Source organism: Rattus rattus, chromosome X, assembly GCF_011064425.1.
Source record: "Rattus rattus isolate New Zealand chromosome X, Rrattus_CSIRO_v1, whole genome shotgun sequence".
NCBI classification, from domain to species: Eukaryota; Metazoa; Chordata; class Mammalia; order Rodentia; family Muridae; genus Rattus; species Rattus rattus.
Window position 1 is genome coordinate 128,525,449 of NC_046172.1, and position 14,508 is coordinate 128,539,956.

Consider the following 14,508-nt stretch of genomic DNA (forward strand, 5'->3'; position numbering starts at 1 on the left):
CCAACCCACCTCCCTCATTTTTATTTCTGAAACAGGTTTCTCTGTGTAACAGCTCAGGGTGTCCTGGAACTCTCTTTGTAGACCAGGCTGTCCTCAAACTCACAGAAATCCACCTGCCTCTGCCTCCTCAGTGCTCGGGGGAAAAAAGGTATGAACAACCATACGCACTTCCTTCCCCACTTCCTTTTTAAGTTTAAAAGTCTTAGGGTTTGTGATTATCCCTTCATCAAGTACGGTTGTTTGAGCAACTTAGGATGCCTGTGTTGGCCTGCTGAATACAGAGCATAGCCTCCTTGCTGGTATTACTTTCAGGGCTTGCTATAGATAACTGTTACTATAAAATGCAAATAATTCTTACTTCCCGACTCCTTGGGATATAATGATTTGGCCTCCAAATGCAACAAGATTTCTCCAACTCTTAATTTTTCTTTTGCTGCATCCAGTGAAGACTTTGACCTAATATTTACTTACACTGTAGCTATGGAATAATGAATGTTGTTTTATTGCCCAAGACCATTACTTTGTACTTTATAGATATTTAAGATCTATGAAGGCCCTCCTGTTCCAATGTGGTATGTGCATTTTGGGGGGATAGGGAAATAGTTCTTTTTTTTTTTTTCAGTGTTGTGTATTAAACCAGGAGCCTCACACATAAAAGGCAAGTGCTTTACCCAGCTCAAAAGTATGAGTTTTTAGGGCTGGAGAGATGGCTCAGTGGTTAAGAGTGCTGACTGCGCTTCCAAAGATCCTGAGTTCAAATCCCAGCAACCACATGGTGGCTCACAACCATCTGTAATAAGATTTGATGCCCTCTGGTGTGTCTGAAGACAGCTACAGTGTACTTATATGAAATAAATAAATTAATCTTTAAAAAAAAAGTATGAGTTTTTAAAGGAGAAGTTAGGGTGGAACCACAACAAACATGTGGTGTGGTAACCAGAGCTCACTAGTGAAACCATTAAAAATGTTGCTTACAGGGGTTAGGCGATTCCTCACAATTACGAAAACCTGAGTTTGATTCCCAAGAGCCTACATACAAAGCTGGATGTGATGGCACATCCTTGAAGCCCTAGCACCGGGGAGGTAAAGAAAGGATGATCCCTGGGACTCAGTGGTCAGCCAGAGTAGCCTAAATGACTGTAATTCTTGAGGATGATACTCAAAAGTGTCTTCTGGCTTTTACATTCATGTGCACATGTGCACACACCAGCACACACACACACACACACACACACACACACACACACACACACACACACACCAGCACATCCAAGCATTTAAAAAATGGTTACAAAGCTGGACGTGTATATACCTGTAATCCCAGCACTTGGGGGGATCAAGAGTTCCAGACTAGCCTGGACTTCGTGAGATCCTAACTTGCACACTGCAGCCATCCCTTCTCACCATAACCAGCCTGTTCGCTTTCTCATGTTGCCTCAGAAGATCCTGGATGTCATTTGCTCCTGGTCAGGCAAGTTCTTGGAGCCCAGATTAGGTCGCCTTTGGCAGTGCTTTTTTCTTAAACATGAAGGCTGTAACTTTATATCCGTTTCATCCCCACATGGGAACTTCACCATATTACAGTGTAGTGTTATGGTTAAGCATTGTGGCTGTTCGAGCTACTAGAAGAAAGTGCTTCATCAAGGTTTCCAGGTGTTTCTTTTTCTCTTCCTTTTTTTTTTTTTAAAAAAAAATCAATCTGTGCAGACATTTAATCCCAGCACTTGGGAGGCAGAGGAGGTAGATCTGTGTGAGTTCAAGACCATCCTGGTCTGCATATATTTTTCCAGGACAGTAAGAGCTACACATAATGAGACCCTGTTTTGGAAAACAAAACAAAAAATGAATAATAGAGTATAGATATGTAGTGCTAGCTAGCCTAGAACTCATCATGTATGTAATATGCAGCCTGGGCTAGAACTTGCAGTGATCCTCTTGCATCTGATTTCTAAGTCCTGTAGTTTCTCTTGTTTCCTTATAACACAAAGGCACTTACTCTCTTTGTTAAGAAGTTTGCTTGTTACTACTTCGAAATACTACTCTTTTTTTTTTTTTTTTTTTTTCCGGGGCTGGGGATCAAACCCAGGACCTTGCGCTTCCTAGGCAAGCGCTCTACCACTGAGCCAAATCCCCAACCCCGAAATACTACTCTTAGAGCTAAGGGTATGACACAGCAGTAGAGCACTGCCTAGCATAACTTTAAAAAAAAATTGCCATCAGTCTGGGCGCAGTGGTGTGCATTTTGTCCCGGCACTTGGAAGGTATAGGCAAGGGGATTTCTGTGTGTTAGTGGCCAGCCTGATCTACATAGTGAGTTCCAGGACCACCAGAGCTACATAATAAAGACTGTCTCAAGGGATTTCTTTAATTGCCATAGTAGAGCTTCTGATGATATTGATGTCATTTCCTCTTTTGAAACATGTTATAACATTGCTACCATACATATACTTTCCCCCCTGAATCATGTTCCCCTTGAGAGTTGGAAGTCATCATGATGTTCAGTTATAAATACTTAGGGCTGACTTTTCTAATAGCACACAGCATAATTACAACAGTCTGGAAGTTTAGTAATAAGCTAATGTAGAGCATTATTCACATTTCCCCAAATGTCCCTTTAATGCTGTGTGTGTATCTTTAGAACTAGAATCCAATCCAGGGCTGTGTGTTACATTCAAATTCTCTTTAGTCTTCTTACTCTTTAGTCTGTATGTTCCTTCCTTTCTTGTAGGTGTGTTTAAGACATTCTGTAATGTCTTCTCTAAGATATTCGTTTGGTTCAGCATTTTTAGGTGTTTCAACAGGAGAGTTCTGTACTATATTAACTGGAAAGTTAGCAGTCTTTATTGTTGTAATCATCTTCTGTATTACCATCCTGTCACTCTAGGACCCTCAAGGACCTCCCCAACCTCATCTTCTACCAATTCCAAGCCCCTGATGTCCAACATGCTATTGCTAGTTTATTCAAAGCCTATCTGAAGTACCAACTTAGCCTCTAGTCAGAGATACAAACATTAAAAAAAAGGCAGATGTAGCACATAGTCTATGCCCTGACTTCACTTGGCATATGTTTATTGTTACTCTTTTGCTGAGCATTGAGCAGGGAGATGGGAATTGGTGTGTGCAGTGGTATAGTTTATGTTTATTGAGATGAAGGATAATGTGCTCTGCTTCCAGGGCACTCGATGAAAGAGGTGAGAGTGGCAGGAGCGGGAAAGTCTGAGAAGTGCCATCTTAACCTACAGGATGAAAGATCTCCAAGTGAAAAGACAGGAAAAAGCAGGCCTAAAGCTGCTGTTGATACATGGAGGATATCATGAGTCACTTTTCCTTCTGTGGAAGGACATCACAGTGATTAATAGTATAAGACACATTAACAAAAGCAGTTGATAAATGCACATATTTGTAGTGATGCTAAATCCATTATAAGTCCTCTACCTGGCCATAAACCGGATGGACAGTGACCTCAGACAAGTTTCTTTGTGTAGTTGGTCTTACTTTTCCTTTATCTATGAACATTCCAAAGTTGGAACATGGTGGTTTTCTGAGGATATTTCTAATTTTGAACTATATAAACATATTGAACTAGATGCTTGGTTCTTCAAAAAAAAAAATCATAGAAAGATGGAGGGACAGGAGTTGGGGACTAGAGAACAACAAAAGAAACACATGTATGGTTTGATGAGAGAGAGGATAAAAGGGTATTTGGTTTCTTTGGAAATGTCCTTCACTAAACATCACAGACCCTCTTGGAGGGCAACCTTAGGAAGTCATCTGGCATCACAACCTAGCCCTTCTCCGTTGAATCCTACAGTGATGACTACTCACCCTAGGGCTGAACAGGCCCTTGAACAAGTGTCAGCTCATTGGAATTACAGCATTTATATCTTTTTTACCTTCACTCCACATCAGAAAGAATCAAGGCTGCTTTGTGGGGTTTTGTTAATTTTTTTTAATTTATATGTCATGTGTGTTCCTGCTTGTCTGTATGTGCACCACATGCATGCAGGAGCTGACAAAGGCCAGCAACAAAGAGTGTCAGATCCCCCAGAACTGGAATTACAAGTGGTTCTGAGTGGTCATGAGGATGCTGGAAAGCTGAGAACCAAACCTGGTTCCTCTGCAAGGGCAGTAGGTGCTCTTAACCACTGAGCCATATCTCCAGCTCTGGTACTTGTTTTTAAATAGAGAACTTGTTTGTAATCCCAGCACTGAGGACAATTGAGGTCAGGGGGCTGGTCTTAGCTACAGAGTGATTCATGGATAGACCAATCTCAGTATTTCTAATTTCCTCCCTTTTCCTTCCTCCTTAACTAGCAATGAGAAAATAGAATCCCAAACATCTGTGTGCCTTTCGGTATGCAGAATTAAAAATCACAATATAGTCGTTATTTGCTACAAATGTTTTCAATTTAAAAGGATATAGCTCAATAAAGTACAACTGGGGCCCCCACATTTATAGCTAGTAGCTGCAGAAATGCTATTGAGTGCCTGTTCCTCACTCAGACTTCTCTTTCTAATCCATTGGCACAGTTCTTAACTTAGTTCTGCCTTGTTGATTCCCCCACTGTACAGATCCCAAATTCATTACTGCCTACATCCTTGGCCATGCCTAGGCTATTGCTAAAAGTTTTTCTTGACTCCCCCACCCCCCACTGTTTTTGTACTCCCATCCCTAGCTTTACCGGCACTACAGGATGTCCCAGAATCAGAGTCACCCATTTCACCTTTGAGCTGGTTTAATGTATATACTGCCCCTGGAATATTACTGTTGGCTTTGGAATATATCCCACTACAAAAGTATTGTGGTCAAAAGTTAGTCTTTTTGTGTAGTACATTATATTTGATAATATAGTTAAGCTTCTTTGTTCTTGTTTGCATGTATTATAATATAGCTTTGTTACTTCTTAGTTATGTAAAGACTTATGATTCATTAGAAAAAAATATATTCTGAGAAGTGTTCAACCAGAGCTCTTACCTTGTTTTCACTTACTCTAGACTTCGTTAGTTTCTAAGCTAACCTACAATCCTATACACCTGATCCATATGGGAAATATGTCTGCAGTTTGTTTTATTTTCTTTACATCAAAAAAGATCATGATACTCATCTAGCTACACAACCTTCTAGTATGTAGGTGTCCCATAGTTGATTCTCCGAGTCTCCTTGGTGATGAGGCTCTGAGAGGCCTGCATTCTTAGCTAGTAAAAATAAAATTTTAGTGAAAATCATATGCCCTTTTTGTTAGATTTCTAGAAAGTGTTCCTTTGCTCATGTAGTTTGTTTTTGATGGTGGTTCACATATTTCACAATACAAGTGAAAATTCCAAAGAAGCCTGCCGGCCCTGTTAGTCTAGTAGTTTTCTCAAACTCAAGTTCAAAATCAGGGAAGCAGCACTGATATTCAAAGGGGGCCTGTGAAGTTACATGCATGTGATGAGTACCTGTTGGCTTTTGTCTTGCCAGCTTTGCTGGTGAGTACCCCCCTCTTTTCTTCTGTCACTGAGAGAGTCTGAATAAGCCAGTCTGAAGATTGAACTGTAAGCTGACTGCAGGTTTCCAAGCGCACATCACAGCCCTAATTCTCTTAGTTTTAGACCAATAGGCAGCTGCTACTTCTTTCCAAACCTTTCTTGGTTTGGCCTGTAGCTCAGAGGTGCAGTGTGGCCAGATTCTAGTCAGAGAAAGACTCGCTGTGTTTCCCTAAAGTGGTCATTAAAGCATCAGAGACAGGCTTTGAACCCTAAAGTACATGAAGGGACCCCACAAAGAACCAAAACCTGTAGAAGGAGGCTATTTCTGTCCACAAGTAAGAATAGGCAGGTGTCCTATACTTGAATTGGTAGTTATCATTTTCCATACACTGTTCTAATACATCTTTCTCTTTCTTCGGTTTCTGCTAAGGATAGGGTTTTGTTTTTTGTTTTGTTGTTTTGGTTCCCTTGGTTTGGTTTGGTTTTGGTGGTTGGTGAGGTTTTTTTGGGGGGTGTATTTTGGTAAAGACCCGTGTGACCGGGGCTGGGGATTTAGCTCAGTGGTAGAGCGCTTACCTAGGAAGGCAAAGGTCCTGGGTTCGGTCCCCAGCTCGAAAAAAAAAAAAAAGAAAAAAAAAAAAAAAAAAAAGACCGTGTGACCCAAGATTCCTTTTTTTCTCATATTGAACCCCTAGGCAGCAGTTGCTAATTGACTAACTGCTGCCTAGTATAGTTATAGTTATACAGTACCTTGGGGCCTTTTGTCCATGATTCTCACAGAAAGAATGCATCAGGGATGAGATTATATTATCTAATGTTGAGATGAGGAAACTGGGGCTTACACTGCTGAAATCTCTTGCTGCAGTCCTTGCTTTGAATTGGAAAGTCAGGAGGCTGAAGCAATGGTTCAGAAGTTAGGAGCTCTGGCTACTCTTCCAGCAGACCTGGATTCATTTCCCAGCAATCACAGGGTGGATCACAACCATCTGTAACTTCAGTCCCAAGAGATCCAATGCCCTTTTCTGGCTTTGCTATATCATTTTATTTATCTTACATGTTTTGTCTTGTCATGTGGCAAGCTCAAGGGGCCATTAGGTGCAACTTACAAACTGACTTCTGACAGTGGTATATTAAGAAACCAGCCCTACAGTGCTTATATTCCAGAAAAAAAAATGTGCCACTTTAAGAGCATTAGAACTAGGGTTTGGAGAAGTATGATAAAAGTCAAATGTGTTTGACCAACATCACCAACAGCCTAAAGCTGCTAAAGAAATCTTTGGGCCCCAGCTTGGCCCAAAGATACATTGTCCTAGGGAAGTTACCAAAATCAGAGAGAATATGCAGCAGCCAGGGGTCTCATGTGTGGCACTCAAGCTCACCTATACTCACTACTGTGCAGAAAGCTATGCTCTCTGTAATACTTACATATTTGTTTAATACTTCAGGGAGGAAAAGTCAGAAGACCAGGATCTCCAGGGCCTCAAAGAGAAACCCCTGAAGTTTAAGAAGGTGAAGAAAGACAAGAAGGAAGACAAAGAGGGCAAACATGAACCACTACAGCCTTCAGCCCACCATTCTGCAGAGCCAGCAGAGGCAGGCAAAGCAGAGACATCAGAAAGCTCAGGCTCTGCCCCAGCAGTACCAGAAGCCTCTGCTTCTCCCAAACAGCGACGTTCCATCATTCGTGACCGGGGACCTATGTATGATGACCCCACCTTGCCTGAAGGTTGGACGCGAAAGCTTAAACAAAGGAAGTCTGGTCGATCTGCTGGAAAGTATGATGTATATTTGATCAAGTAAGTGAGAGCAAGTCTTGTGTCTACAGAACAGGGAAGGCCAGGTGGGTGGGAAGGCTAGGATGGAAAAGCTTTATTGCACTGAAATGGCTTCCCAAAGAGGCTGGACACCATGCCTTGGTTAAAATGCAGAAATGTGTTGGTGTTGGATTAAGTCTAGATACCAACCAACAGATTGGACCCAGCCCAATGTTTACCAAGTACCAGGCCTCACCCATTTGGTTTCAGTATTGTGGAGAAGCAGGAAGTACAGAGAAGTGGGCTTGAAGGTGGGCAGGTCCTCTGTTTTCAGATTCAGCTGCATTGGCTTCTGAGCAAGCTGTAACATGATTTCTACCCATGCATCTGACCTAGGTGTGCCCTCCAATAATTTTAGCACTTCAGTTTGTTGTTCACTTACGTCTTAGAAGAAAGCTTGTCAGTACTACATTTTCTAAGTCAGTCTCTACATTGTCAAAAAGCTTCTGACTATTGTTTGTCTCTCTGTTTGTCTCTACAGTCCCCAGGGAAAAGCCTTTCGCTCTAAAGTAGAATTGATTGCATATTTTGAAAAGGTGGGAGACACCTCCTTGGACCCTAATGATTTTGACTTCACTGTAACTGGGAGAGGGAGCCCTTCCAGGAGAGAACAGAAACCACCTAAGAAGCCCAAATCTCCCAAAGCTCCAGGAACTGGCAGGGGTCGGGGACGCCCCAAAGGGAGCGGCACTGGGAGACCAAAGGCAGCAGCATCAGAAGGTGTTCAAGTGAAAAGAGTCCTGGAGAAGAGCCCTGGGAAACTTCTTGTCAAGATGCCTTTCCAAGCATCACCTGGGGGTAAGGGTGAGGGAGGTGGGGCTACCACATCTGCCCAGGTCATGGTGATCAAACGCCCTGGCAGAAAGCGAAAAGCTGAAGCTGACCCCCAGGCCATTCCTAAGAAACGGGGTAGAAAGCCTGGGAGTGTGGTGGCAGCTGCTGCTGCAGAGGCCAAAAAGAAAGCTGTGAAGGAATCTTCTATACGGTCTGTGCAGGAGACTGTGCTCCCCATCAAGAAGCGCAAGACCCGGGAAACAGTCAGCATTGAGGTCAAGGAAGTGGTGAAGCCTCTGCTGGTGTCTACACTTGGTGAGAAGAGTGGAAAGGGACTGAAGACATGCAAGAGCCCTGGGCGTAAAAGCAAGGAGAGCAGCCCCAAGGGGCGCAGCAGCAGTGCCTCCTCACCACCTAAGAAGGAGCACCATCATCACCACCATCACGCAGAGTCCCCAAAGGCCCCTATGCCATTGCTCCCACCTCCACCCCCACCTGAGCCTGAGAGCTCTGAGGACCCCATCAGCCCCCCTGAGCCTCAGGACTTGAGCAGCAGCATCTGCAAAGAAGAGAAGATGCCCCGAGCAGGCTCACTGGAAAGCGATGGCTGCCCCAAGGAGCCAGCTAAGACTCAGCCCATGGTTGCCGCCGCCGCCACCACCACTACCACCACCACCACCACAGTTGCAGAAAAGTACAAACACCGAGGGGAGGGAGAGCGCAAAGACATTGTTTCATCCTCCATGCCAAGGCCAAACAGAGAGGAGCCTGTGGACAGCCGGACGCCCGTGACCGAGAGAGTTAGCTGACTTTACATAGAGCGGATTGCAAAGCAAACCAACAAGAATAAAGGCAGCTGTTGTCTCTTCTCCTTATGGGTAGGGCTCTGACAAAGCTTCCCGATTAACTGAAATAAAAAAATTTTTTTTTTCTTTCAGTAAACTTAGAGTTTCGTGGCTTCGGGGTGGGAGTAGTTGGAGCATTGGGATGTTTTTCTTACCGACAAGCACAGTCAGGTTGAAGACCTAACCAGGGCCAGAAGTAGCTTTGCACTTTTCTAAACTAGGCTCCTTCAACAAGGCTTGCTGCAGATACTACTGACCAGACAAGCTGTTGACCAGGCACTCCCCCCAACAACAACCCCCCTCCCCCCTCGCCCCACCCCTATCCCCTGTGTGCTCATTAGAGAGGGCAATTGAGAGGACACTCCCATTTTTGGTGCCATTGATGCCCTGTCCATAGCTTCCCTGACTTTTACACCACCCCAACTCCCAATCTGAGGGACTGGGAGGTGTGACACAGGAGAAACTATAGGACTCTTGGGAGAAGACTATAGAGTTGGCAAGTGATTGCGGCCCAGTAATTCCAACTGTGGTAGCACAACTCTGGCTCCACACCAACCCAATCCAAAACTGACAAGGACATTTTGCAAAAAATGAAAGTGGCATTTGTCTGATCCAGCTCTGCCATGGCTAGAGATGAGTCTTAAACTGTTGGCTTATAAACTGGCCTGAGCCACAGAAGAGGATGGCCCAGAGTAAAGTGTCATCATCTATTCACAAGGCATGCTCCCCTAGAAGTTCATGCTAAAGAAGTGCCATGGAGGCAGCAGGACAAAGTACAGGCTAGGTGGAGTCAAGCCAGGCCTAGTGCCACAGAGCAAGAGAGCAGTCTCTGACTAGTAGTTAAGGGGGAAGAAAGGAAAATATTCTTCCAATTGCTTTCCAGTTCTCCTTTAGGGACAGCTTAGAATTATTTGCACTATTGAGTCTTCATGTTCCCACTTCAAAACAAATAGATGCTCTGAAAGCAAACTGGCTTGAAATGGTGACACTGTCCCACAAGCCACCAGACAATGGCAGTGTTCAGAACTACCTGTATATGTATATACCTGGGCTTGTTTTAAAGTGGGCTCAGCACATAGGGTTCCCACGAAGCTCCGAAACTCTAAGTGTTTGCTGCAATTTTATAAGGACTTCCTGATTGCTTTCTCTTTTGTCCTTCCATTTCTTCCATTTCATGTTTTCATTTCTTCCCCTAGCTTCTAGTTGTTTCTGTTCCAGGCAGCTGCAGTGCCCAACCACATGCTTACCTGACAGCAGTCAGCTGCAGTCCTAGGATTCTCTCTGCCCTTTAACTTCCCAGTGCCAGTGCCAGGTATCATGTTTAACCTTGAGCAAGCAATGGGCTCTTCTGAGCCCTCCCTAGCCTCTGTGAAGAACAAGAAGGTAGGAAGCTCTTGCTCTTGCTAAGAAAAGTCAAAAGGCTTTCAGACCCTAAACAATAAGCCTTTTTACCTTCTACTTTAGAAAAGTGGACTAGAGCATCTGGGTCACATGTGGTAGCTCAAGGAGATACAGAGGCCCATATGGCCTGCCAGAATCATTGCATGGCCCAACAGGGGCTCCAGGCCCATTACCCTCAACCCTACTCAGAAGTCTAATGCCAAGCTTAGTGTGGGCAGGGTACCTGTCAGGACAGATGCAGACCTGAGCATGGAATGACACCAGGGCCCTGGCCCTTCTTCTGACGTCTTGTCTTTGGCCAAGCACACACACACACACACACACACACACACACACACACACACCCCAAGTCTTTTTCTAGTGGGATTCTTAACCTCTTGCTCACTGGGGACTGGGCAGTGTCAGCACATCCCATATTTCAACCTCTGCTCCATAAGTATAGTGGTGAATTTTATAAACTTGACTTTGCTGTGGGATTTTAATTGGTCAGTTTTCATTTGGGATTTAACCTCTGTTCAGGAAGTCCTTATCTAGCTGCATATCTTCATCATATTGGTATATCCTTTTCTGTGTTTACAGAGATGTCTCATATCTATCGAAATCTGTCTGACTGAGAAGTACCTTATCAAAGTAGCAAATGAGACAGCAGTCTTATGCTTCCAGAAACACCCACAGGCACGTCCCATGTGAGCTGCTGCCATGAACTGTCAAGTGTGTGTTGTCTTGTGTATTTTCACTAACGTTCCCCAGCTTCCTTCCTGCGGTGTAATCATGGAAGAGTGAAACATCATAGAATTCGTCTAGCACTTCCTGGCCAGTCTTTAGTGATCAGGAACCGTAGTTGACAGTTCCAATTGATAGCTTAAGATACAACCATGTTTGTCTCTTATGGAATGGTTTTAGAACTAAGTGAGAGATCTTGCCCCATTCTGTTTGCCGAATCATAGCTGGACTTTCTAGTGTATTTGTATCCATTTCCTTGTGCTATAAAAGCAAACCCTGCAACCAGCTTTCTGTCAGGCAATCCTTTTGCCTGCTCTGCTTTTGATCCTCTTAGTCTTGCTTCTGATTCCTCCCTGGAGAGGGAGGAGGGGTTGGAAGAGGAACTCTGGAGGGTCCAGGATATGTCCTTCTGAACTCCTGCTTCTTCCAATGACAAAAGGCCCCTGCAGCCCCACCCCAACCTGCCCCATGCACTCTTCAAGGACACTTTTCCATACCCTTATAGCACCTAGCCAGGTTGACACCAAGTTGTCTATTGTGGTTTGCTTGGGATTCTGCCTGTTATGCTTACTTAGTCCAATAAAATGGACTCCTAAGTTGGGGATCCCTCATCCTTGGAAGACAACCTAGATTGATTAGACATTTACAGTTGGGATCGAAGCACTTTGGGTGCCATTTTCTTTTATTTGGGCTTTATCTACAGCCCTCTCACTCCCCCACTTTCCTGTATGTAGAACTGATTTCAAAACTGCAGGTGGCGGTACCTGCAGCTCCTTAGGGATTTCTTTACTTCCTCCTTCTTTCCCCATTCCCTCATCCACAAACTAGTCAGTCTCCTTTAAGCAGGCAGCTTTGGTAGGGTTTTTCCCCTGGAAGCCAGGGACCCTGTATAGCTAGCTCTCAGGCTGCCTCTGCCTTGCAGTCAGGTTGACGGAAGGTTGGAGGGAAAAGCCTTATTAAGTCATGGGATTCTTACCAGCTATGTCTGGCTCAAACCTGGAGTGTGACCTTTATTTTGTTGTATTTGAACATTGTAAAGTATGGGTGGTATCTTTCGCTGAATATGTGAAGAATACAGAAACTGACCAACAGCTTTCAGATACCTGGGGCTAGGTCACTAAGGTCACATCCAGTCTTCCCTACCCTCTTCTAGTTGTTAGTTACTACCTCTCCCAGATAGATTGCTGTATATCCTTCAACTATGGTCATCCTGGCCCAAGCTTGCCCATTCTGGAGTCTGTCTTAACCAGTGGAACTGCTGCCCTTGATGTGCAGTGAGTTGAGGACTCTTGGTCACAGCCAGGATGTAGTAGTACAGCTCCTTTCTGCTGGTGCTGTATTTCCATATCAAAAGGCACAGGGGAGATCTAGAAATACCATCTCCGTCAGTCCATCAGTGCCAAACAAGCCCATGATCCCAGCATGGGTACAGACAATTCTGTTCAGTGCTATCACAACAGACTAGAGGCCATGAACATTGGATGTGGGAACCAGAGCAACCGAAATTGCTGCTGCTTTACTCAGCTTTCTGTTGCTCTGGCAGTGATGAAACAAAGCAGTAACCAGAAACAGACTGCCAGGTTTGGCAGGAAAGGAATTTCCTTAGCTGACAGGACCTCTGGATTTTAAATAAGTTGTAATAAGTGGATTAAACCCTCCAGGAAAAAAGCAAAAGAGTTGGAACTGACCAGATAAGACCAGCCAGATTTCATGCAGCCCGAGTGGAGTCCAGCTGTCTGAACTCTGCAGAACTTCTCTAACTACAGTCTCCTTCCAGAGCATTCCAGCTAGGCTCTTAAGGCTGAGGAGGCATCACAGGTGCCAGTTCTTCAAGAAGACTTTGTACATCAGTTTATAGCCTATAACTTTGCCCTGGATTGTTTGTTGATTCAGGTTAACACTACAGATTCTAGGGCGGATGACTGAAACTCAGAAAAAAGCAGTTTCTAAAGTTCCTGTGGAGTGTGGGGACTAGGGCAGATGCAGCACGCCCCATGCCTGAGCCAAGCCCTCTCCTCCATCCACATCCTTTTCTGGCTCTTTCTTCCCGCTCTCTGCTTCAGCAAACCAGCCCCACTCTGAAGAGATTTGTTGATTCTCTCCATTTTTATGTCTTTCTCTTTTAGGTACTATATAGAAAAGGCTTAGTCTAATTGTTATAAATTGCTAGAATACTGCCTCCCCCAGGGTCTAAAATTATATGCTGTGGGGGAAAACTTGAATACGAAAACCAGTTCTGAACAATTTAGAAGGAAAACCTTGAAAGAAAATTAACAAAAACTACATTTTGATGTTTATGAGTAAGAGGAGACTTTTGAAAAAATGTTGATCTATAAATACTTAATTTTGACCTGAGGTGTCTAATGAGTGATTTGAGCAAAGGGAGCATCAGAGGAGATAGAACCAGGAGCCTCTTGAAATTTGAAGTGTTTTAGCATTGGAAAGCCAATCGCTCTTTGGGTAGCTGACCCCAGAATACCACTTCTGACCTTGTCATTTGGTATGGAGGTTAATGGTCTGCCAGATGCCAAAGTTACATGAGACTAGCTCTTGGTGCATCAGTTCGAACACTCAGTGACCTAGAAGGCCCAGCACAAAGTGTCTGCTCTCTTCTTAACTGAGCCTGCCCCAGTACCAGTGCACAAATTAGGGGAGGTCTGCTTCCTACAGAGCATCCCTCCCTGGGGCCTCCTGTCCCTTGCACTCTACCTACCCGACCTTCAGGATCTTGGTACATATGAAATGGCTGTGTGGCAAGCACTTTGGCATGCCCTCCTAAACTCACCCTAGAGTCTCTCCCTGCCTACTTAAGCCTGTCTCTCTGCTTTCTGGGGAGGTATTAGAGTCCGTAGAGTGGAGAGGAAAAAGAAGACAGGAAGTGCCAGGCTGGTAGTGAAAATGCTCTGGGAGGAAAACAGGCCCCTAGGCTTTGCACAAGCAGGACTCAGCCCCTCATGGGAACTAAGTGCCATCTTTGAGTTTAAGAACATTTGGACAATTTGCAAATGACCTTTGCTCCTTGCTCCTCTCACCTTTTATCAGGCCCTACTTAGCACTGAGAGCAAATGCGGTGAAAAGGCAAAGAAGTTTGGCTCCTGCCCACTGATAGTCCTTCTCCCTGCAGTGTTTGTGTGTCAAGTGGCAAAGCTGTTCTTCCTGGTGACTCTGATTATATCTAGTAACTTAGAGATTGTATGCATAGGTCTGCTTTGACTCTTCTATTCTGGGCTTTTGATTTGTTTTTCAGTTTTGCTTTTAGTTTTCCTGTTTTTATTTTATGCACCAACTAGACACACAAAGCAGTTGAATTTATATATATATATATATATATCTCTGTATATTGCACAATTATAAACTCATTTTGCTTGTGGCGCCACACACACACACACAAAAAAAAACCTTTAAAATTATACCTGTTGCTTAATTACGATATTTCTGATAACCATAGAGTAGGACAAGGGAAAAATTTTAAAAAGAAAAAA

The 14,508-nt window shown here is 44.1% G+C and overlaps 1 protein-coding gene across 3 annotated transcripts in view; it reads left to right on the plus strand.

The window, feature by feature from the left end:
* Positions 1-8,999, plus strand: part of Mecp2 (methyl-CpG binding protein 2) — a 54,375-nt gene extending 45,376 nt beyond the window's left edge. For all 3 annotated transcript variants that reach the window (XM_032889634.1, XM_032889633.1, XM_032889635.1), the window contains 2 exons: positions 6,915-7,265; positions 7,765-8,999. In XM_032889634.1, coding sequence (XP_032745525.1) covers positions 6,915-7,265; positions 7,765-8,866 — 1,453 coding nt within the window. In that variant the 3' untranslated portion in view covers positions 8,867-8,999. The remainder of the gene's footprint in view (positions 1-6,914; positions 7,266-7,764) is intronic.
* The last annotated feature ends 5,509 nt before the right edge of the window (positions 9,000-14,508 follow it).